The sequence below is a fragment of the Osmia bicornis genome, chromosome 15 (assembly GCF_907164935.1).
Source record: "Osmia bicornis bicornis chromosome 15, iOsmBic2.1, whole genome shotgun sequence".
In the NCBI taxonomy this organism is placed as follows: Eukaryota; Metazoa; Arthropoda; class Insecta; order Hymenoptera; family Megachilidae; genus Osmia; species Osmia bicornis.
In genome coordinates this window covers 158,312-183,921 of record NC_060230.1, presented here as the reverse complement: position 1 = coordinate 183,921, position 25,610 = coordinate 158,312, and the positions used below count along the sequence as shown (strand labels likewise).

General features: G+C 41.2%; 2 protein-coding genes and 1 long non-coding RNA gene across 5 annotated transcripts in view; 1 reads left to right on the top strand and 2 right to left on the bottom strand.

The window, feature by feature from the left end:
* Positions 1–25,610, top strand: part of LOC123988508 — a 120,170-nt gene that overhangs the window by 15,273 nt on the left and 79,287 nt on the right. The window lies entirely within an intron of this gene.
* Positions 10,783–13,279, bottom strand: LOC114876038. 2 transcript variants are annotated; one of them, XR_006830123.1, is made up of 3 exons: positions 12,977–13,279; positions 12,327–12,898; positions 10,783–12,246 (listed from the first exon to the last, which is right to left on the bottom strand). XR_006830123.1 is itself a non-coding variant. In XM_029187046.2 (2 exons), exons 1-2 carry the CDS (start codon positions 13,001–13,003, stop codon positions 12,485–12,487), a joined length of 441 nt encoding a protein of 146 aa, XP_029042879.1. In that variant the 5' UTR covers positions 13,004–13,279; the 3' UTR covers positions 10,783–12,484. The 2 variants fall into 2 exon arrangements, 1 of the variants encoding a protein (XP_029042879.1); XM_029187046.2 differs by having other exon boundaries at positions 10,783–12,898.
* Positions 13,393–14,557, bottom strand: LOC114876041. The gene is made up of 3 exons (XR_003789329.2): positions 14,275–14,557; positions 14,021–14,187; positions 13,393–13,963 (listed from the first exon to the last, which is right to left on the bottom strand). It is a non-coding gene; the product is annotated as an uncharacterized LOC114876041 (long non-coding RNA).

The window sequence follows — 25,610 nt, the reverse complement described above, 5'->3', positions numbered from 1 at the left end:
ATTAATCATCGGTTGTTGACGCGTTTTCCAGTGGCCATCTCTTCCAGGCAACTCGTTTCCCGCCACGTGGATTTTCTTTGCAAAATACACGCAGGGTCCTTGAACTTTTCCCTCGCAATTAAGAAGTCGCAACGGGAAGTTGTTATGCCAGTTTACGTGAAGCATGAAATTTTCTTCTTGGTTCAACTGCAGATAAAAGAAAGGAAGAGACATTGAGACGTGGGATAAAGAAAGATATTAGAGAGAAAGGAGGAAATGAGGAGAAGAAAAAAAAAAGAAAAAAAGAAGGTTAGATGAAGAGGTTGAGAAGTGACTCGCATGGTAGTACATACATACATACAGCTAGGTAAACGGATCGACGATCGTTGAAAAAGTTTTTCCGAGTTTGGCCGCTCTGTGGCCTCGCGCGATCGTTGCCTCTGTATTTCCTTGGCTGCAGGAAGTGCAGTCAACAGGTGATTCTTAAGGAGGCGTCAGATATTTAAAGTGGCAATGGGATCATCCTCTGCCCGTGACTGTCAGTAAACAGAACGATCTTGGTCCCTATAGAAAAGGGGGAATCTTCTTTCTGTCCTATTCATTTTCCATCCTTTTTTCTTTGCCTACGTAAGTATTTATGTGACGTTGATAAGGGTTCATTTCTGTCGTGTTAAATCCTTCCCAGGAATTTGAAATTATAAGGTGCACGGCTGTGTTTATGGCTTTAGGCAAAATGGGCACGTGCCTAGAGCTCTGGAAAAGTGAAGTCAGCGTAGAGGTGTTTGTCGTAAATATCTTACGATTTAGGTTCAGCAAATTTAAGATTTATAATTTCGGTACAATTTAGATAACTCTGTCCTAAATAATACAATACTTTCTTCTACATTCTACATTACTAAACGCGTTCATTGATTACGCTTCTATTTCGGTATAAAGTCCCCGATAGTTGTCTGTTCGACGAATCCCCGTTTTCGTCGCGTCAAACAGATACATATGTATGTATGTATGTATGTATGTATGTATGTAGCTGGCATGAATCACGAAGAGGCTCGTCCTCAGCCGTCACATTCAAACTGGCGCTATTGCACCGTGAACCAATGAGCTTCGAGGATCGTGCGAAACCGACCAATCCGAGCGCTGTGACGCCGGAAGTTCTCTGGTTCTCTGCCTTGCTACACAGCGGGGCATCCCCTGAAAACGTGGGGATCGATTCCCGCGCAAAAAGCCGACCAATCGTTGCCCCGCCGTTCTCGAAACTACCAACTAACAATCTGAAACTGTGCTTTTGCCTCGTTTCGCTGGCTACTCGTCGACGTGTTTTCCTGAACAACCTTAACTACATATCTATGTAGTAATTGACTAATGCCATGAATATCCTTTTTCTAAAATTAAAACTGTTTTTAATGGATTTAATTGTAATTAAGATTAGCATGCAAAGAGTCTGATTGAGATTAGGTTTCCATGGTTCCTTGGATATAGCGCTGGTGTTAGATTAAAATTGACCGTGCGCTGAATATTGATCTTCATAGTTGGTCAAATTTTCCTGTGTCCACATTACGAAGCACACCTCGTTAACTTTAATTAGTGATTAATGGACTACTGTCCGCTTTTGGATGCCCATCAACGAACTTTGCATTGATCATCGGTACACACACTTGTCGCGCTTTCGATTCGAATAATTCTCGTTAAAACAAACCATAACTATCTTTTGTATTTTTTCTAATTTACATGACATATTGAACAGTATTACCTACACATATATAGTACATATATAGTATATGTATAGTATGTATAATCCAAAATGAGAAAAAAATTTTTTTAAATTCCAACTAACTTGAATTATTATAATTATAGCATTTCACGAAATTAACAATTTTTATTGCCGTTTCTTTGTTTCATTTTAATTATTTCATTATAATAACTAATCCTAAGGAATTCAAGGCGTTAATAATATAATAACGAGGCTGTAGTTTTTTTTCTCACGAATCTTACTGCGTATTGTAGTGAAAGGCGCTGACGTTAATTAAGAGTCGTGTTGTTTCTCTATGACATAACGAACACCTTGAACAAAAACTTCCTTACCGTAGCCTGTCTATTATTCGGCTCTCGTTCTTCTTCGCTCGGTTATTGGATATCGGTGTTTTGATATTGCTTGGATACTAGATGATTGCAAACCGTGCTTAATTAGATCCTTGTTTTATCAGAAATTCATAACGATATAATTCGCGACAAGACAATGAAAAATTGTTATTACATTATCAAAGTTTCCACTCTTGTTCTACGATACTGAAATATTTGTTATCGATGCTACGAATTTTGCTTCATCATTTTTTGATCATACCTACTTACTTGAAATACATAATCGCTTTTGAAAAATAAAAAAATATAGAAATAAGTGTGATTACCTAATCCATTGAAATTGTGACGATAGTTAATATAATAGGTACAATGTGGAAAGCAACTGTTATTCACTTTTAGCGGTCATTTGACATTAGCGCACGGTAAACAAAATGGCCGACCCCCTTTTCGGACCCCTCTCACCCGGTCGCGATCGATGAAAATGGTTGCCTAGCTGCGGCCAGAATTTTGCTGCGCGATATTCCATCCAATATTTCGACCTGTATTCTCTTCTCTTCCTATATTCCCCTCTCTCTTTTTTCTATTTTTCACAGCGGTGATTTAATTACATTGATTCGTAACCGCTACCCTTCGTCCTTTATAATAAACAATTGGTTCTGTAATATCGTGCAATATCGTGCAATATCGTGCAATATCGTGCAATATCGTGCATTATCGTCGAATTCGATTTCCACTGCAACTATTCTTAAATTTCCCTTATTTTACTGACAAATTTTTTTAACAATATTTCATTAGTATGTATATTTTATAAATTTTCATATAGAAAAATATTTTTGACAATTCATTGTTTATCGGTGAAATGTTATTTGGCTGGTTCGTTATCGTCATCAGTGTCATTTGAATGGTCTTTCAAAGAATTTTGGATCGGCTAACGAACCGCGCGACCGTAGTATACAGAAGAGCAATAGCTGGTAATCATGTAGAACCTAAACGGGATGGCAAAAGTGATTAATTGTGGATTGAAATATATCGCGAATCGCCTCTAAATCGAATGGACATATTAATCTGTGCGGCGGCGGCCACGCGTAATTATTCCTGCGGTCGAATTCAAGTTCGTAATAATGCTCCAATTTCGACGTCGACGTGGGACGTTTGAAGTTTCGAACGGACCGAACCGAGCGTCGTCGTCCTTCGTGCGGTACCAAGGGTGCGCGCATGTGCACCCGCTATTCGACCGACGCGACGGCTCTCCCATGGCTGACCATCGCCAACGAAAAAACTTGTATTATATTTTTCATCGACTAACGTCCTAGTTTCCGTTCTCCAAGTCCCGGATACCGACTTAGCCGCGTGTAGAGCTTTAATTGTCGGGATATCTTTGGAAAGCTTTGCAAAGGAGGAGGTTCTATTCCCCTCCGCTTCTATATACGCATATGTAAGTACAGTAGACGGAGAACGGAGAACGGAGAGCGCTGTTCAAACTAAAGATACCAGGTTTGCTGTTTGAGTAAATTTCCGGGTCAACTTCATCTCGGATTGTTTTCCATCGCGGATATTTCAGCCGCGTATAATTTCAAACGTGTGCACGCAGAATCGCGACTGATTGCAGACTTGGCGATTCTTCCTGCGTTTCTCCTTACCCGCGGAACCAGTGGATCTTGCTAGTCGCGGTTGTTTGTTTGTTTACGATTCAAGAAGCATAATGAACCCCCGCTGTCTTCCATCGCCCATCTCTCGGCTTCTTTAACAACCGTACGTCTAGTTATCTCTCTCTCTCTCTCTCTCTCTCTTATCTCCCTTTATTTTTCGAAAGCACCCGTTGAATGAGTGAGCCATGAGAAACAGTAACGGAGGCGTATACGTGCACGATAGTGTATGAAAAAGAAAGAGAGAGAATGTTAGAAGAAAAGGGAACGAGAGAACTCCACTTCATCGACCGTGTGTTCCGCGACGGCGAGGGGTAGTAGAGACGAGGAGAGGGTTACTCTACCTACGCACACTGTGACAGGTGCGCGCGCGCGAAGGGTAGCGGAGAGGGTAGTTGGGGTGGTGGGGATCGCAGGACGCCATTTTCCTTGAAAATCGATCCTGACACTCGCTCCTTCGTAGTTACGTTTTCCTTTTGCGACGACCTCCTTTCGACCTCCGTGTCTCGAGCCTTTTTCCATTTAAATCTCATCAACGAATAACGTGGCAATTATGAGATGCAGATCGAATTTCTGCTTTCGCCAGTTTAGGTCTCGAATAGGAAAGGACGCGAAGGATGGAAAAGCAGTTGGACGGCAAGAAATACGGTGGTAGGATGCGGTTCAAGAGAAAGATGTGTTCGTGGCAGCGATGCTGGTAACGTCCAGCAGGCTTGGGCGCCGGTTTCTATCTGACAGGGTATTTTTGTGGGAGCCTGACTACCCCTGTTTTCCAACCCCCTCTCTCTCTCTCTCTCTCTCTCTCTCTCTCTCTGTTCAATCCCTTTCGTGTCTTCTTCGCTGCCTCCCTCTTGGCCTCCCCTCGTTCCTTGTTATCCTACTGGTTTCCATGTGACGTCAGCGGGCGAATCCGACCAATCGTGGCGCGAACTGAATTATAGAGCGAGAACGTGGGTGGCCAGGGGAAGGGAAGAAACTGATGCAGGCCGGATTACGCTACCCTGAACTCTGGACAACGAGCAACCCCTTGACGACGACGACGACGACGACGACGACGACGACGACGACGACGCACAAGACTTTGCCTCGCATTATTTTATTTGCCCGAACAAAATTACCAATGTTGTTACTTATTCAGGGAAATAGATCGTAGATCGATCGTGTGTTAGATGACCAATTTATTCAACCAAATTTATTTTGGTATTGATGAAAGAAAATTTCTTAAATTTTCTTAAATCCTCTAATACGTAGGAAAAATGAAAAGGTTGTAATTAGTCTTCCTCTGCCAACCAGCTGCTTAATAAATTTTTATTTCGAAGTGGACTGGTAGTGAAAGGGTTAACACCTCTATAAAATAATTTCTCTCGATCAAGTTATATCTGTTAGTGATGTCCGGTGAACACGTTAGCGAGGGCGTTCGTCAGTGGGTTAAAAATGGGCTCGGGGGGAAAGACATAGGCATCGTGACGACACGCGGGATGTGCTACAATCACCTTTCACCGTGTCTGCTTTCACCGGCGTAGACAAGAGGGAGAAAAAAGAGCAAGGGGGCGAGAGGAGGCGAAAAGAGAGAGGGATACGCCTGGTAGTTAGGTGTATGCGAGCAAGTCGAGTAGCTTGGAAAGTCGGTCCGCGAAAGGCACCGCGAGCGTGCAGACCGCGAGAAACGAACGTGATCATCTTTTTTTTCTCCCCCTTTTCCGTGCACCCTCCGTCCGCTCGTTCCTTTGCTTGGCGTGGGAGAACCAGGCGTTTCTTGCCGGTTTAATACGCGGCCGTGGTACACAATATGGAAAAGACCTTCTCTATGTTGGTATACGTGCGCGGGGAAAATATCCCGTTCCCATGCACGTTCGCCTATTCCTTTTTTGCGCATTTCGCGGTACGTTCGATTAAGTTTTGCAACTTGCTCGTCGTTTTTCCGCTTCCGCTAGATTCGGCTCGATCTTCGATCATGAAAGTCGGACCGGTATCCTTGTCGCGCATGCGCCACCGCTGCTTGGTAAATCCTTCGACTCCATGAGTCGAACATGAACGCTCTTCTTATGAACAGTTTCATTTTCCCATTCTGTTTGGTCCACTTTCCTTTCGAAATTAGAATAATGTGTTTTTCAAATTTACGAATAATATTTCTTTGAATTACAACACTTTTTATGTATCCCTATACTATCGAGAGAATAAAATGAAACCTACCACGTTTGTCGTTCCGAATAAATTTCGGTCTCATCTCGACTAACCGATTCGGGCACTTTTAATCGCGTAATTTAAGCACGATGCAAGCTGCGCTGCTACCGTGAAAGGCACGCAGCAAAGGTACAACTCCTCTCCTCTACTTGCCACGTTACACCTACGGTTTTCCAGTTTTTGACCCCGCTGCTAGTCGTTGCCGACAGGGACGGAGAAAAAGCAAGGGGGTAGGTAAAAGCGAACGACAGAGAGGGTGGCGCATTGAAATCGAACGACGGGAGAGATGGAGAAGGTGATAGCGTAACTCGGTCAGAGGAAGAGAGAGAGAGGGTGGAAGCCATCGCACGGAGGACGAACCATGACCGTATCTGTCCGCCCGCCCGCGCCGCGTGTATGTACATGTTTTGCTAGATCGTTCCGTTGGTGTTGGTGTTGGTGTTGGTGAAACTTTACTGCGCCACCGTATACATACCCTCTCGCGAAGCTTGATCGCGCGCGCGTGTGTGCGCACTACGATCCTTGCGATGGTGGAGCTTTCTCGTTTAAGCGCGCTTGCAAAAACTTATCCATACACGTACTACGCTTGCGTGTAAACGTCTACTACGGTTATACACGGTTAGAGAAAGCGGCACACCCAAGCGAAATCTCACACGGACGGCGAGCGTAGTTTTAGCGTATATTTGAAAACGAGTATAGTCGTGGTTGGTTGTGTGCGTGCGCGAGTGGGTTAGAATTTCGACGAGGGATGGGTGGAACTGGCATAAAACGCGAGCACAGAGGATGGTTCTACGTGCACAGAGAGAGAGAGCGGGACGGGGAGGGAAGGAAAACGCGGAGTAGAACGAAACTGAAATGGAACGAGGGGGTGGATGAGGGAACGAGGGGTAGTAGAACCGGCACGAAGGGGTGGGTTTGGCTCAATCCAACGTGGAGCGAGGCGAGGTTACGGTGGGGGTTGCGGAGCTCTACAGGGGTGGTGGTTGACGACGAACGAACGAACGAACGAACGAACGAACGAACGAACGAACGAACGAACGAACACCGATGACTTATTAGCAGAGTGCAAGTTGGCCGCGTGTTTGTGAACTTTCGAATAAATGTACGTACGCGGTGCTACCGTTGCCTCCGCTTCGACGATAGAAAAAGAAGGGGATGCTATTCTCCCTCGTTTTTCCTTCCTCCTTTCCCCTATTTCTACGTTTCGACCCTCCGCCTCGTCTCCTCGGGACCACCGAGAGAAAACTCTGACGATCACGCGCTTCGCTGCGTTTTTTCCTTTCCTTTCTACCTTTCTCTTTCTCTCTCTCTCTCTCTCTCTCTCTCTCTCTCTCTCTCTTTCCCTCACGTACTCTTTTTCTTCGTATCCCTGATGTCCCTGTATACGTTTACAGAGGAAATTCCGTGTATACTGGGTGTCGTATAAATGCAGTCGTACAGCCGATAATATTGAGAATTTAGATTGAAAAATATTTGGAATGAAATTTGGTTAGATTTAAGAGAAAAGAAGACTATTGATAGGGTTATACAATATGAATACCAAAGCTCGCTCTTCGTATCATTCGCGTTCATTATCCTCCTCGCAACCGTGCCAGCTAGGCCATTGATCAGCTTTGTCTCGCCGAATATACATCGTCCTGTCCTTTTTCATCCCGTTCATCTTCTCTGCTTTATCTGGTTGCCCGTGTGCCTGCCCTCTCGCTGCTTGTACTTCTTCGTTTTTTCCTCGAGGTGGTACGTGCTCATCCCTGATCGGATCGGCCGTGAGATTAGCGGGACAGCGCGAACAGGGTGAAAAAGGGGTATGATTTCGCGCGCTATTCTTTTTTTTCTATTTCGAACGATTCGATACAATCGCGTTAGGTTACACGTTTTCAATATTTCCTTTTTGGTCTTTCTAGGACTAAAAGAACAATTAATTTGCAAAGTCTCTGCAAATCTTAAACGGTTTGAATTCACTTGAAAAAGGGACTTTGAAATTTGGTCAACAATCTTTCTCGGCAACGTTTCTGTTGATCCACAAGGGCAAATCTGTTGAAAGTAAAGCTGCCGAAGGGTGGACGAATCTTCGGCCTACGACGATTAGGAAACTTTGCTCGAGATTTCACGGGCTTTGCGAAGTTTCACGGGGGTTGGGTCGCGGTGTCACGCGGTAACTGTAAACATTATTGGTTGCGTAAGTAAAACGTTGATCGATCGAAAGGATCCAGGTTGCTTTCTGTGGCCCATCAAAAACTGTGCGACCTTCGACATTTCGTTGATTCGCTCGAACCTATTTCTATTTCGACTTTCGTATATTTTCAGAGGAATTTTACGCGTTAGGTTGTTGCATATTGAATAGACGATTTCGAAACGTTGAAATTCTAATACGATTTGATAATGTATAAAACTACCTCAAAATGAAAGTTCAATGAAACTGAATACATCAACGTTTGGTCAATATTCTTAACGCAGAATGAATGGTTCTTTATTGAAACGAACAATGGGACATTTCTTAATGGATAATACCTACTAATTAATTCATTGTTTGTTTCAACAAAGGACCAGTCATTCTATATTTAGAGTATTAATAAAGTTTTTATGTAGCTACTTGTATCTAATCGTAAGATTAAGCTTTAACTTGCTTTTATATGTCATCCAATCCTGTCAGAAGTTTCAGATAGTTTCAGATAGTTTCAAATTGTTCATTTAATGTACAACAACGTAATAGAAACGATGACTTTCTTCGGTAGTGTCCATTTACGGGAAGCCATGATATCGTTAGTTACCTTGAACAGAGTTTTGATTAATGGAAACTCCTTGCTTCCGTGGGACTTAACAATGAGCAAGCGTAGGCGAGTGAAATTAATTCCGTGTGTTATTAGCACTTTGACCCTTTGTAACTTTGTGCTCTTCTCACCCTGTGTAACCTGACGTTGATAACAGGCTATCGATGTATTATCGTGCCGGAGATTGGACGTTTATGATACCTGGGTAATAATTGATGCCGTCGATTACAAAACAGCACGAGCCTACTTTTTCTTTCGTTAATAATATTAATAACCAGTTCATTTCTTTATGAAATGTATTGTATTAACTACCCAACCGTGGATGGGTAGTTTTAGTTTTCTGGCATTTCAACTTGAAAACTTAGTGAATCGAAATGATTCACAACGAAGTTAACAGAATCAACAACGTTTCGAGTTGGTTGCGTTTAAATCAATGGTAAACTTAATTCAAAGTTTAGTTTTATTCCTTGGTCCAAATACAGCAAGATTCGCCTGTTCGAGATTCGAGATTTTAGTTAACGATGTTTAGGAAAGCAAAAAAAATAATATGAACTTGAAATGAGTTGAAATTAAAAAAATATTTTCTTCTTTGAATTATTTGATTCTTTGGACCTCGTGTGGTTAAGTGGAAGAAAGCCGATCTAAACTTTCGGAAATGTATCACAATGGGGTATATTAAATACTCGCATGAGTGCCAGGAGGGCCACATGGGCCACAGTGTGCATAGGTGCATAGGTGCATAGGTGAATAGGAAAGGATGAGGTGGGTGGTGTACTCCGATGCATTTTAAATGAGTCTAAAAGCGATTCGGCTGCCCGCGCGCACGTTTCGTACGAGTATATATCGATTACCGAAATGCGCGATTCGAGAAGCGCGCCAACAACATTCTCTTCGTTATTTTACTTGTACTTGTTTCTTTGGTTTTTAAAATAATCACATTCCTAAGGAAATGTTCAGACTAATCCAAGTTCATTTCTTCAAAAATTGAGTTACAGGTAAGTACTTACCTATATTAATTTCGCGATTGGTTCTTTATTTTCCTCTTTCCAATTATTTCATTAAATTCACACAATGTATAGTGTCCCTGGATTTCAACTAATATTGATCTTAGAGTACGATTCTATTTTTTCTTTTTAATTTCATAAAAAAATGTGATAGGTTTTATCGCGTTCATTGTTTTTGGCATGATGACTGAACGCATTTGCAATTCACCACCCCCATAATACTGACCGCTGGTCATTCGGCTAACCCGTTTCCCATTCCGATGTCCGGCCAATGTCCATGCAACCCCCATCCACTATTCTCCATTCGTGCTATTCGTCTGTAAGCACTTTCTGTCTTTGCTCTGTGAGCCACGACGTGTTCATACAACGATTTTACTTTTCGATTGTTCCATGAAAATGAGAATTATAATTTCTATAATGTCTCTATTTTAATTACAATATTATTTTAAAAATATGGCTCGAACAATTTTCTAATAGGTACAAGCGATCAAATACATCCAAGAAGCAAATTGTCAATTGTCTAAATTTCTATTCATATAAACATATCCCCGTGTCTGGATATTTATATCCCCCTATCAATTTTGAATAAAGCTAGTTTTACTATTCAGGTCGAAGTTTGTTTGAAATTTAATTAGGTCTCTGCAGGGAGACGGAGGGTTGGAGATAGAACTAGGTATCGTTAAATTTTGTAGTCGTGTAACTATCAATCATGTCTAACTCGTAAAACTAAATTCTAGGGGAGTGTTGATAATTTGAAAACGCTGTCCTGTTATTTTCACGCGGAACAATATTCCGCGTCGGTCCGCGTCGGTGTGCGCCAGTCGCAGTGATCGCGCTCTTCCCGCTCGATCGATACCTAAATTTATTATGCCCCACTTGCCACCGTGGAGCCGTGCTATGTTACCACTATTATACCTGTTTTGACTTTCTGCCATTCAAAATTTCAACGTAATGAAACGTTTCGCTTCCCGTGCAATTCAATCTCTAAATTGTTTATGAATGATCCGCAAAATAACCTTTCACATTTTTACCTCATCTCAGCGACAAACTATTCGAAATGTGTCAGGTTTTTTTATTTTAATATAAAATCTACACGAATCACAAAATTTCATTCATTTTCAAAATTGATCATTTTCTGCCATCATTCTCTTCTTCTGAAGAAGAAGAAGAAGAAGTGGAAGAAGAATGGCATGCCGCTCGCAGTAGATAAGGTTTAAGTATCAGACAGCGTTTACTACAGTTGAACACAATTTTGCATAAAGCAAATAAAGAATTCGACGATGATGAGTTCCTAAGAGAAAATATACGACAGAGTAGTATTTTCATATATTGTAACATTTGTCACAAAGATATCATCGTGGGTATACAGACTCTTGTTAGACAGACTATAAATGCGGGGGTGTTTGATAAAAGTCGAAGGGGAACATTGGTCGGTTGTGAACGCCACTATGAAAGGCTATAAAAATCCTATTTTGGCGGGAGCCCCACGTTTGTAGGTTGTATTTTCCCTTTCTATGACCCAATGCAGCTTTATCGGGTCAGTTGCATTTGCATTGCGATGCGCACGGCGTTCCCGTTTCACGATTCCCTCACGTATTTTCTCTCCTTCTCTCTCGTCTATCCCGGCATCCTTGCTTTCCACTCGTTTCCCCATTTTCGTTTGTCTTTTTTTCCATTTCCATGTCACTTTTCTCTTTTCCACTCACACTCCTGGCGTAACGTTTGGTTAGAGTTGAACTGGTCAACACGTGCCCTTTGACCTGCACGTTGAGAATTCGACGTTATTGATGGAACTTTGTAGAGCCAGGAATTATTTTATCTTGATTTCTATTAAAATTCACCTCTCAGCTTGAGTGCGTAAGGGTTAAGATAAGTCTAAAAAGACCTAACAATCGCCTATCATACGACTATACGGCCCCTCGACGGCTGTACGAATATAGAAAGGAATAAGATGGCTGCTCACTTCCCTCCCCATTTTAATCACTTTCATTCTCTTAGGCTGACCTTAACTTCCCTTAAACTTCCCAACACCTTGAGATGCTTAAGGTTAATTACAATCTCCAAGAATATTTTAGTCTGATGCCAATTTTCTTGAGACTTACAGAACGTTATCTGTTACTACTGTCGGCTATCGTATTATCAGATAAACGCGATCGAATGCGTCTCGACTGTCCCGCGTAAGTATCCAAAGAAGTTAATTAAATTTGCAGTCGCAGAAATATTTAAACATCAACAGAAGAAACAAAGCACGTAACTGAGCCTCGTGGCCGGAACGTGTACATACACAGCAAACAGGTTTCTCCGTTGAACGCGAAAAATAATTCAACGGTCGGAGCTTATATCGGGATCAGTGGTGATTTAAGAACCGCGGGTTTAGCAATCAGAGCGCAAAAGCGAACACTTGGTGGAGGAGAGTCTAGCCAGTCAGCCTCCACCGAAGGATAGCCAACGTTCTGTTGTAAACACCCCTGATGGATGGATTGTTTTCGCGCCTTTTGAGAGTCGAAAATTGTTGACTCGCCACCTCGATTCAAACCCAGTTGGAAAAACAACGGACAAATCGAATGTTCCTCCAATCACGTGACTCTGTAACATAGTTGCGTAACGAGTGTTCGTTGAAAAGGGCATGAAAATGAACCCGTGTAGCAGCATTGTATAATACATACGAGGCATCTTTTTGCCCTGTTGCCCTGTTGCCCTGTTGCCCTGTTGCCCTGTTGGTAACCTTGTCTGGCATGCAGGGCCAATACTACTGCCATAGTGGCGTCGCTGCTGCCGTTTATCTCACGAAACTCCATTACCGACGTTTTCTCTGAATTCCGCGTTAAGCAGACGCCCGAGAGCACCGTGAGCTTGATGCAATGAAATTTGAACGCGCTGTGCGACGTCTCTTCTGTCTTTCTCTGGCCGCCATTTTCTCTTCTTTCTTCGTCCCGTTCGCTCTCGAGCTTACTACCCTTTCTCTGTCTCTTGCAGCAGTTCCACCGTTATATTCTAGCTCCATCTTTGTTACGTTCGTGTTTGCTCCTCGTTTTGGGGCAAGAAGCGGGGATGGACGCACAGCGTGTCGGCGCAGGGGCGTGGTGTGAAGGGAGGGAAACAGGAAACGTGGCAACGCTACACAACCATGCCACCAGCAATACCTTGGATCTGTATCGGCAACGCAGCAGTGACTCAGCACCGGGTAGCAGCACTGTGGTTGCTGATGGGTGCTGGTGTACTGCGCTTTGCGTCGGGGCTACGTGAGATATAAGACAACATCAATGTAGACCTCTTTTTTTCAACTCGGTTTTGTAACTCGACTCTGTATGAGTACCTGACTAGACCGTTGCCGTCTGCCCATGGTGTCAGGCCGCGACGACGTTGGGAATACGCTGACTGGCGTCGGTATTTGCCAAACTAGAACCGTCCACGCTCCTGGTACTTACACACACAACGAAAACAACGCGTAGGCAGATTTCAAAATGAATTCGAAATTACGAACCCGTTCGACCTGGATGAGTCGTTCGGCACAACGCTGAACTAGTCAGTGGACTAAATTTACAATGACGCCGAAATGTACATACTTACTTACAGCCGCTTTAGAAAACAGATATTCTATTCGACGCAGTTCATGAGAATTCCTGTTCTGCTATATGGAAAAATCTAACAAGTCTAACAGTACAATAATCTTAATCCTACTAGTGGCCGCGCCTATAAATATACCATGAACGGTACCGTAGACGACAACCGTTATCCATTTTGAAATAAAAAAGAAACCGTGTACGCTTCGGAAATGTAGCCACTGTTGATGATACTAAATTTCAATTAAATAAACTAATATTGTTAATTTTTAAGTATCAATTAATGATGTCATCCAGATGATGATCGCAATGATTAAATATATCAATGACAAGATGATATTCATCCTATTCTTAGGACTTGGGAATCAGATCATGGGAAAAAACAAAGCCTACGTGCCAAGTTCCGCGCTATAGAGTCATATCAGCGGCCGATAAAGCAGAGACTCGAGAGGCTGTGCATATTATGTCGGGATGTCCGTTTTAGCCGGTTAGGTGGTTTTGTTATATCGTCCCGGTGTTTAGAACTTTATCCGAGCAAACCCCGGGAACTTGTTGTCTGCACCGATGACGAAACCAAGGTACACGAGTAGAGAACTCTGGACTGAGGTCTGACTTGGTGGGAGCGGCCGAAGGCCGACGTTTTGTAACAACGAACATACCGGGCTCTCCGGAACGCCTACGACGAAATTTTGACGCTGCTCGCACTTCGATTAAGCAACTTTTTTTTCGTTCATATTTATCTATAATAAGTTCTCTTTTAGATCAGAGTTCTAGTAACTATGTAAATAAGTACTTACTATAGGTTATAACAAAGATGGCGGGCAGATATGACATCTTGGTTTCGCCCACTCCCATCAACCATTTCGTTATGTATACTTTTTATCATGAAATTAGGAATTGAAACTAACAATTCCACGTTGTTTCGAAAGCTTTAGCTTCTGTTAGAGATCGATGTAAGCTGGCGCTAAATATAATTACAGTTCGTGCATTAAATTTTCAGTTTCAAGCTTCTGCCCGCCGCTTTTAATACCAGACTCCAGTTCGACCTTACTATTTCTGTGCCTCGAAAGTATGCCCGCTTTGAAAACATTTCTTCCCAAACGTTACACAGTTTTAAGCGGAACACTTTATTAAATTGAAATTCAGATTTCAATTGAAAAAGGGATACGGTTCAAATATCTTCAACCCTAACTTGTTCCTAAACGTGCGGTAAACGTTTTTCAATTCGGTGGAGAATTAGACAGCTGGAACTATTGATGACTACCGGCTAATAATTTCCAATTTCACGCACAAATAAAACTCTACTAGTGTTACAAACAGAGTTAAATATAAAGAGAAATAATGCATCGGTGATATAGAGAGAATACATATAGAGAAACAGAGGGGATCAGAAGCGTAATGGAAGGAGATAAGATCAAAGTGAGACAGATCACATAGAGGGAGCTCATGCTGCGCTTGCGTTCAGGGAACAGAGAAAGGGAAACAATTCTCCTGTGAAATTCGTATATTCTGTCTCGCTCGATCAGGGAAAGATCTATGTTGCAAAGAAAATCGTGGCACTTGCGAGAAAAGCCGGGAATAGAAGGTAGCTGCAATATCGGCGATACGTCAGGATGTCGAAGAGGGAACCAATCGTTTCTGAACGGAATTGGGCTCATAGCCACGCGCATATGCATTCTGTGAAGGGAACTGGTTACCGACCGCGATTTCGTAAACGCGGAAAGTTCCCCAAAGAGGACCGCCTGTCGTAAGGCGGCAGTCCTCGTCGCGTCGCGTCGTCAAATGACTCTCATAATTATTCATATTAGAAAAATTGTCAAAACTTTCTTTGGATGATTCAATATTCGGTGTATTTGAATGCCTCCCATATAGATAAAATTCAGATTCCAATTTTGAATAATTCGGATTATTTTGAATTGAAATTTTTTATTCGGTGTATTCGAGTATGTAGTAGTAAAATTCAGATTTAATCATATTATTAATGACAAACTATTGATTAGTATTCTAGTGGATTGAGTTTACCTAATATTCTGATTATTGAAATAAACAATTAATCTTTCAAATCATCCGAATCATTCGAATAAAAGCTATTCAATGTTTTGGAGTCCTAATACGAATACGTTTGCGATCCACTGTAGGTGAGAATACGAAAATAGTACGAGGCGCTGCGTGAAACGTGGCTCGGTCGTGTTTGCCACTGACACGTTAATTATGTTTCCTCGATGAAGAAAAATGTTTCTGAATCGACTCCCTTTTTAACATGAAATGACTTCCAATATTCTGAAGTTAATAATCTTATTTTTTTATGGGACAACTTCCGAAGAAAAGAAGTACAGAAAGCTATGAGTATACATACATACATACATACATACATACATATAAAGACAAGGGAAATGTTTTCGTGATCTTTTCTAGAATTTCATTTCCGCTTTCCATTATAACGGAAGTTCTCTTTCTTAACAGTTTTGAGTACCTTTTATTTTTGATCAATATAACGATAAAACATTGATTTCATCCTTATCAATTCTACTTGAGATCGTAACATATCAGCACAATCGTCATCAATTCTCGGACGATAATTATCTAATCGGTGAAAATAAATTTAAAAATAGACGATGATAAAACAATGGTGGAAAATTTTATAGCTGTCATCAAAATCAGGTAGAAAAGTGTTGCTGTTTCTGATTATTACCTAATTAAAGTAGATTTTATAAGGGAAATATTTGGAATGTTTTATTTTACATTACTAACAATAAGAAAAGGAAATATTTAGTACTATTCTTTTTATTTTGTTCCATTGTATACGTAAATTGTGTGCTGCAAATTTTAAAACTTAACTTATATCTAATCTAATCGAGCTAGATCGCCGATTCCATAATAATGATCCAATACTAGCCGAGACTTAACCCGGACTTAACTTAACCGTGTTGGATACCATCGATTCGACAAATACGCGTTTTCTTCTTTCTAAAGCATCGTTAAAAAAAATGTCGGTTCACGTCTTGAATATGTAACATCATGGATTCACGTTCTATCAGATTATTTGCAAATAAGTCGTCCGTCGGACGCTTTGAATTGCATGAGGTAAAGGGAAGAAGCATCCTTTCCATGCGCAGATTCCAGATAATCCTTGTTACAAGGTTGTTAATTATCGGTATGAAATACAGATCTGATTTCATTCGGGAGTCCGAATGATGTTCATTAGCAAAAAGTAATAATATTCGAATCTTCAAATACTTGTAGAAACCAGATTTGAACTTCAGATGGTCAATTTATTTGAATAATTTAGATTTTAGGAATTTATATCATTTCTAAGCGTTACTATCAGGGTTGTTATAAAAATACAAATTTTCATACTCCAACTTTGGATAATTCAACTATTCAGATACATAATTCGAATACTCGAGGTGTTTAAATTTCAAATTGAATAAAATATTCCAAATATTCCAAATATTTATGTACGTAATTTTACTACAAGCTAGAAATGTATTTATTCTCAAAGCATTGATTCTGTTCAGTAACACACAACTAACTAATGGTACGATTGATGTATCTTGCCAAAATTATGTATTCGAGTATGCTAATATGATATCTAGCCTCTGATGGCATACATTAAATCAAGTTCAGTATCTACTTATAAAAGGTAGGTACTGAAAATAGTGTCGAACCAATACAGTTAATATTTAAATCTACTGAAAAATAATACCTCACTCTCTTTGCTATTAGGGGCAACTGTACTTGTTTGATATACCTATAAAGTGTATATGTAGATACATTTGGAAAAATATAAAAATATAAAAATATAAAAATATTTGTAATAAAAAATTTCTATTGGTAGAGTGAAGTGTTTACATATGTAGTATACGAACTTACGAAATGGTTTATCCCATCACTAGCTTATATTCGAAGCGAGTAGACACGAAAGGACAGCTGTGCCGAACACATGTGGGCCTCTGAACATCAGGCCCAAGTCGGCTCGTTGGCGTGGCTGTAGCACGAATGGCATGACACTATATGTATATGTATGTACCTCTTTCCGGTATGCACGTCCTTCGTACAGTTTAGAACGGCTGCTTCGTCGCGCATTGAGGAAGCAGCAGGCTGAACAGCCTCACAGTCGGCTGCGTTTTAACCCCTTCAAATCTCTATGTATATGTAATTACTATTACTATTGTCCTGAAATTTAGGGATTCATATAATACATTTCTACATACATATTTTTGCGCTGGTCTAACGCGGTCTTTTTCGATCCTTGGGGCAACTTTTATACACTTACGACTTATTACAGTTTATTTGTTTTTACAATATTTTTTGAAAACGAATCAAAGTAGACAACTTTTAGAAAATTTCAAATACTATATTAATTAGGTACATTAATTTCGTAAGGTTCTAAATTGGAGAATGAAACGATTGCATTTATAATATTTCTTGTTAGAAATGAGAATTATTAATATACATATAATGTATTAGCGTTGAAAAGTAGGAAAATAAATTACTCACAACCAGATAAATGAATATTTCATCTGGTTGTCTCTTAAGCTCACAATATAATTGAGTTATCTATTAACAAATTAAGTTGGATAGTTTCAAAAATGATATTACCTAATCACTTTTATCTTACATATTCAACTGGAAAAATGTATTAAGGTGCTCGACACAATTAATAACTTAAGAACGTTTTTGTTGTAAAAATAGATAGAAAGTGCCGCCCATTAAATTTCAATTACCATTTCACCAATCAATCAAACGATTCAATTAATTGATCTCCTATTTCAATCAGCGTCACGACGTTGATTCGATCAACATTCAACACTCGACTGATCCTGGTTTCCCTTTCTTTCAAAACAACCAATTAAGATTACGCTCTTTTTTCATCAGTAATAAATTTTTCATCAACTCGGTTATTTATTTTAATTGACGTCATTATAATTAGTACCGAATCGTTAATTAACTTAATTAACTTAATTAACTTAATTAACGATTAAATATCTACTTGTTTTAATTTTCAATTGCAACTATACCTATATTATATTGGTCGAATAAAAATTCAATTTTCAACTTCTGAAGCTGGTAATTATTTCAGAGGCAATTATTAATGTATGTAGATGAATTGATTAAGTTTCATAGTGATTTCTTTAACCCTTGTAGATATGTATGATGAACTACTGGGAGCCCGCCAATTGAAATTTAATTTCAGATTTAATTTTATTTCCCTTTTTATTTTCTAAATCTTAGATTATCACAATTAATCGTTAATTACATGGCTGAATTAATATCCAAGGCTGAAGTATAGACTCGTCCGGCCGGCTGTTTTTCGCAGCTGTTGGACGCTGACGGCGAGCTGCCCGCTCGACGCGACGCGACGCGACGTCTCGACGCTTGCGCTTCCTCGAACACTCGCTTATATTGTAAATATGTAAGTACATAAGTGCACGCGTCTCGCTCGAGGAACGCAAGGGACTCGTTAATTGCGTTAATATAATTACGCATGCTCGCGAGTAGATAAAGCACACGATCAATTTTATTGTTTGATATTTGACTTTAATTAAATACTATACACATTTAATTACCTACCTCAAGGAAGGATCGCTAAAGAGCGATTAGACCCTTCTAAATCCCTATTTACTAAACGAAACGACAGGTATTGTTTGAGCCTCTCTCAGAACATGAATTAATCAAATTTTTATGTATTTTATGCGTTGCAGTATGAAGGCTACATAAATAATTCATTCTTCGGAATGAATCATGTAATTGAGGGAAAGGATATCTCTGTTCTGCTCGCGAATTTTTCTTTTTCTCTTTTTCTCTTTTTTCCTTTTTTTCATTTAAAAAATTCTATCCCTTGTTCTCGTACCTTTGGTCTTTATTCTTTTTTTCTCTTTTTTTTTTTTTTATAAATAATCAAGGTGTTTTACTGTAATATTATTACAGTAAATATTAAGTATTAATTCACAGTAATGGACAGCCTAATAGTAAAAATGAAATATTGCTAATTTATTCTATAATAGTTTGAGAAAGTAATATTTAAAGTTACGTAATGCATTGTACAAAGAATGGAAGTTAAATTTACAATTGTTTGACTTACATTACTCTCAATCTGTAAGATTTGTTTATTCATTTTATTCCCCCGTCTCTAACGTAAGATGAAATTTGCATGTACGAGAATCGCGTTCGCACGCAAAGCAAAGCGAAGCGAACAAGTGTAACGGGGGTGAAAAGCGTGACTATGCTGATAACGTTTCCTTAAGACTTAAGAATCAAATATTTGTTTTCTGAGAAATATTACATCCTATAATTTACAAAAACGTCGTTTATTATACGTCTCGTTACCTTTCTACCCAACGAACATTTTCTAAACAACCTTTGAAAAAGTACTACATACATACATATGTATGTATGTATATGTTTGAAAACCTATTTTCATGCGACAAACATCCAAGTTTCCAAGTGAATTAGTTTCATTGTTACACATTAGTAAGAGAATACATTTGCTTACCACGGTTCGTAATGTGTATAGCGTTCCAAATAATTTCAACACGGTACAGGGAAGTCCAACCGCATCGCACTTTCCTGTTGCGTCATGCATGCCAACGCATAACAGTACAGTGTACGGTCTGCCAGTAAATACACAAACATACCATCGTTGCAGAACATCGTCAATACTCCTGTACAGGAACAGGAAAAATAGTCAAATAAAAAAATAAAAAAAATAAAAAAAAATAAAAAAAAATGGGGGTGAGGGGGGGGTTAACAGTTAAAATTTGACATCATATCCACGAAATATACAAAATATGCGTGTATTTCGAACGGAATCACATTATCGATGGAGTCTATTGCGACAGGTTCCCTACGTTCGTTATCGTCATTTTATTTCCTCATAATTGCAGACGCGCGTGCAACTCGACCCGTAATTAAACCAGGTATTATTTCCTGAACAGCACAAAGTACATGGTTCCATAAATTTCTGCGTATGCTGGTTAAAGGTGCGAGTTTGTCCCTTCGTAGCGATAATTAATCATGTCCACGGTTGTGTATTTGGCCGCAGTAATTAACTTTTGTCGGGCCACGAACGAAAGTCAGAATCTGGCTCCGCTGATTACCAACTTCATTAATTCGATAGCCATACAGAATGGTAGCCGCGGCCGCGTTACAATTCCGTTACCGGGGGCCGATACAACCTTTTATTTCAGCTTGCCGCAAGTTAATGGAATTAATTACACGAATGGTAAAATGCGGCCAATCCATAAACAATGATACGATGCGATGCCCTCTGTATCGTGACACGAATAGCTTATGCATCGTGTTTATTTTTAACTTATATGTATATGTTAGAGGTATTTGAATTTTCGGGTGTGCGGGTGCAAGTAAGTACTTATGTATAACGAATTTAGCGTGTACTAAATGGCCATTTATTTCTATGGGATAAAAGTGTGACGAATAATAAGTCAAGAACAGTATCAGCCTGGTACATATTTGGATCTATCATCTTTACATGTATCCCTCTATAATACTTTAGTCCATCAAAATCTCCCTTTGCTAAAACCGAAACCGTAACCGTAACCGTAACCGTACGTCGCGTCGCGTCGTTCAAAGTCTCAGCTGTCGACGGGTCAAGAGATTGCCGTTTCTCTCTTCTTTCATTCTAGCCGTTGCTCTTTTCTTCTCCCTCGAGGCGGGACGCGTTCTCGTTTCATCTTCTTCCTTCTTGAAACTTGCGAGCCGGGAGAAACGCGGAAGAACCTTGGCATTGGGCTCGCTACTTCCGCTCAATTTAATGCACGTCCACCAGTGGTCGACCGCATTTGCGATTCACAAAGAGCGGCGTGAGGGAGAGGGCAGCGGGTGATGGCAAGAGGGAAGGAAAGTGGAGCGATAAAAGGGGTGGGTGGGTGATTGTACGTACCAGGAGGTGAAGAGGGTCGAGGAGTCGGTGAAAAGGAGAAAAGGAGAAAAGGAGAAAAGGAGAAAAGGAGAAAAGGAGAAAAGGAGAAAAAGAGGTGCATTGAGCTTTGATACCTACCCCGCAGGGTGAACTTACTATGTATACACGAATATATGTACCGTCCTGCACACACCCGTGTGCGTGAATATGTACATAGCAGCGTGTACATATACGTACCTGTTGCTTGTTCCATTGTTCTCCCAGTTGGTCGTCCCGTGTACCTGTATATATGTACATACGTTCCTCATCTCCCTTCCTCTTTTACCTCTTCCACGATGCTTGCGGTATAGGTACATACATATAACTACAGACTACTATCACTGAAACACCCTTGCCTCGCTACATCTTCAGGGTAAAGTATATTTGAACGTACACATTTGTTTCCTACTTGGTACATACGAGTATGTACACTTTCTTACTATGCTAATTTTCTTCTTCGTTAACGATAGTTAACTTGACTTTTATTCAGAAAAAAAATGAATTGATTTCCTCCTGTAATTTACATCATTCAGTGACATGTATGAACTAGAGCAGACCCTTACGTGTACGGGTCGGCGCGGCGCGGCGCGGCGCGGCGTGGCGTGTTAACGTTTACGCGAGTCCATGAGAGCAGAAGTTTCTCCATTCATAACGGTGGAACTGGATGCCGGAGCAATGGTCCCTCGACCGCCTTCGGGCTGTTACCCGTACACCTATACGTACACGCTCTTCTCTTCCATGGTAAATGTAGGTTACGCCAGTGACGACTGTGTTCCCGTGTTGCTTCGTTGTTTGCGTTCCTTCTCCCTATACCGTATACAGTATCTTCCTGTGTCTGTGGGAAGGTTCTCAAGGTCACTGTTAACCACCGCCTCAAAGGTTGTCCCTTTGCTGTTTCAGGATCTATTCTTACCCGTTAGGGCCTCGTTAGGGCCTCGTTAGGGCCTCGTTAGGGATCAATAATTAATCTTACAATTAAAAAATACGATTGGTTTGAGTAAAAATTGATTAAAATTGAACCGTTCAATACATTCTTGTATACTGGATAATTTATTTGGTTCTAATTGACCCGGCTACGACCTTCGAGGGTTAAGGTCGTTTACGAACGTCCCTATTCAAAAGAAAGGAGAAACAAGTTTCTCTTGACTCTTTTTTATCCATATCGTTTCAAACCATACATCAAATCGGTACACGTTGAGTAATCTCGAGCTTTATGGAGAGATCATCGGGATCGAAAGTTGAACATTGTCGTGACACGAATTGAACCCTTCGCATCCCATAGTGTGGGTGGATCAGAGGTCTCCTCCTACAGAGAGGCTGGCGTCTGTGTTAATAGAACGATTTGCGATTCAACCGATTTCGAAGGAGAGTGAAGAAGTTCTCAGATTAAACAGGGCAGCCTTTCTGCATCGTTTATGTATTATAAGGATCTACATGATCGTTTGGGGTTGAAAAGGTGTACCGCCCGGGACGGGCACTACTATTTGTACCTACTTACTTGGCCCGATTAACGTTTCACCGCGATCTAATTTGCTTCCATTACAACTTATTTCGACCAGTATATTCGAACAGGAGTGGGTCGTTTCGTTCGTACGATGAAAGTATTTTCAATATTTATTTCACTTCTTTTCAGTTTTATGACATTTAGATCAACCCTCGAATGTTGGTGGTTGGGTCAATTGTGACCCAATCTCAAATTAAATTTCTACAATCCTACGTCGACTAAAATTAGGTATTCAATGCAGCGATAATGCCTTGGGAAATAAATATTACCAACTTTAATTTTATTTGTCAACAAATTAAATTTCATTTTTGACACGAACAACCCCTGTAGAGCAAAGGGAAGAACAGACACAAGTTTCAAAGAGATGGAAGAATATCTAGTCTGACAAGTGGCGCCACGTCGCTTAATCCCTCCTTCTGGTTCGGCACAACCCACAAACTTTAGCATAAGATAGCATACGTTCCCCTTTCTTCCCTTTCTCCAGCTTCCATCTGCCTCTCTTTAAGGTCAAATCGAGTACATATTCCGAAAGTGGCTGGTTCGTGTATACATACTGTACTCGTTGGCGTACAGAACCGAAGACAGGGATGGGTGGGTGGTGCAGAAGGAAAAGTAGAGTGGTAGGTGAGAGAGGATGCACAGAGAGAGAGAGAGAGAGAGAGAGAGAGAGAAAGAGAAAGAAAGAGAATTGAGCAACAGGTTCCCTAAAGCTCGAATGACACGGTTCGAGGATTTTCGCGAAACGACTGTTTTGCGTCCCGCTCGATCGTTTCACTCTGATTGTTCTGTCGGCTGACTGAAATCTTCCACCCTCTTTATTCTTGGTAATCTATCTACCATCTGACCCTTCCAGGGTGAATGGAATGTCTTTTGATGCTTTTGATTTAGATAATTGAGAAATCAGAAAACTTTTCCAAAATAGCACATATGGAATATTAATTTAAAGCTTGAAATTCCTAGACTGCATCTTGAAAGCATCCCTTCCTAACTTTGATAAAACTCTAAATCGAAACAATTCACCGTTCAAACTTGGCACATTCATCTGTGAACATAAACGAAAGATGAACGATCGTCCAATGTCATTGTTGAACGGAGGATATCGGGTGGAAAGTCTGATCGATCGTACACGATATGGCGGGCAGGAAGTTTGAAAAGCACGTGGCCGAATAAGTTTCGCTAGGGTCACGTCGACGATCATACGTCACAGCACAGCTGAGCCTCTTGCATCCACGTGAAATACCGTCATACCGATCCTCTGTGTGCGTCCGCACGTATGTATGCGTTATTTCCCTGTGTATCCACTAAGGGGACGAAGGTAGGGGTGTAGAGATGAATATGTGAATATGTGCCATGCGAGCGGCCGAATGAAAGTGAAAACAGGGTTGGAGGGCCTCCTCTTGCTCTTCCTCCCTCACCTTCTACTCCACCTCTTGCATCCTTTCTCTCTCTCCCTCTCTCTCTCTCTCTCTCTCTCTCTCTCTCTCTCTCTCTCTCTCTCTCTGCTCGATATATTGCAGCCGGTATGCAGAAGCATGCACCGTTCGGTTCGATGTATGCGGGATAGATGCGGAGCGAGGTCGGGTCCCGGTTTACTGGTTCACCCTCTCTCATCCCCCGCCTCCGGCTTCTCCGTTCACTACGTCGGATTTCCTAGTCAATACCAACGAATCGTTCGTGACGCGAGTTCCGACAGCCTTGCTTCGCTTTCGATTGAAAACGAATCTTTGCTGTCCTACATAGGTATATCGACGAATTATAGTCGTGCACCTACGGGTTGGTCATGGACTTTTTAACCCTCTCGATATTAAGCCCGATAGTACCTAAGTAGATAGATATGTATATCAAAGGATCCGTTATATGTACCGCGGTTAGAAATTCCAAAGAAACGAAATGCACGTAGCGGTAGGTCAATAACGCGTCGAGTGGTTTAAAAGCCTGATAGGATCGAATCGGATCGAATCGGATCGAATCGGATCGATGGCAACGACCTTACTCTTTATGGTTCTTTTCGTCGTTGTCCGCGATCGGTCGCGATTATGTCCGCATTCTATGCGCGGTTACGTACACACAGGTGGTGGCACGCGCCGATTACGTAAAACACGCTCGTTGCTGCATCCATAATGTACGAGCGGCCTCCTCTAGAAACACGGCAGGCTACCTTGGCGGATACACGACGCGACGCCCTGTTCGGGAGGCACAATCCTATCGGCTCGATCTCGGGGGGCTATCCTTCCCGCTCGAATAAGGCGCGAGCAAGGCCGTGGTCTAAACTTGTCCGGCTGTTGAAAACTTGCCACGAAACATCCTAGTGACCCCATTGTCTGCCTTCCGCCGCGCCAACAACACGCTCCCTTTCCCTCTTTCTCTGCGGCTGCATTAAGCCCGAATTAACCCTTTCGCTACGGCCCCACTTCGCTTCCCGCTATGTCGCTGACCATTTATTACTATAATATTTAGCCTTTCATTTATTTATTATCGGTACCTACATAGATAAATATCTCACTTGTTTCTTTTTATAATATGTACCAAGTAAATGCGACTATGAGTTAAGTGACTTGGGTTTTAATTTTCAAATGAATTAGTTTATTGAGCGAGGAATTTGAATTTCAAAACTACTTACAATTCTAGCAACGTGTCTTTTGACACTGGATGACTATAGTTACTTCAGTACCGAAGGGGTAGATATATTTGCCTACGACCCCATCACCTGCGAGTATATCGCGTTATTCTCCTTCCCTCCACCTCCACCCTTTCCACCTTCCCGATCTTCTGACCTTCTCATTCCCATCCTCATCCTCATCCTCTGTCTTCTCGTGCGGCACGTTTTCCTCCTTCTATTCGCCCACGCCGCTTTATGGCCCCTAGTCTTCGCTGTGTACCGGGCCATTTGTTTCTAACTGCGAAACGAACACCACCAACACATGAAACGACACGACCAGCTGTAGAGCAACAGGTCCTCCAG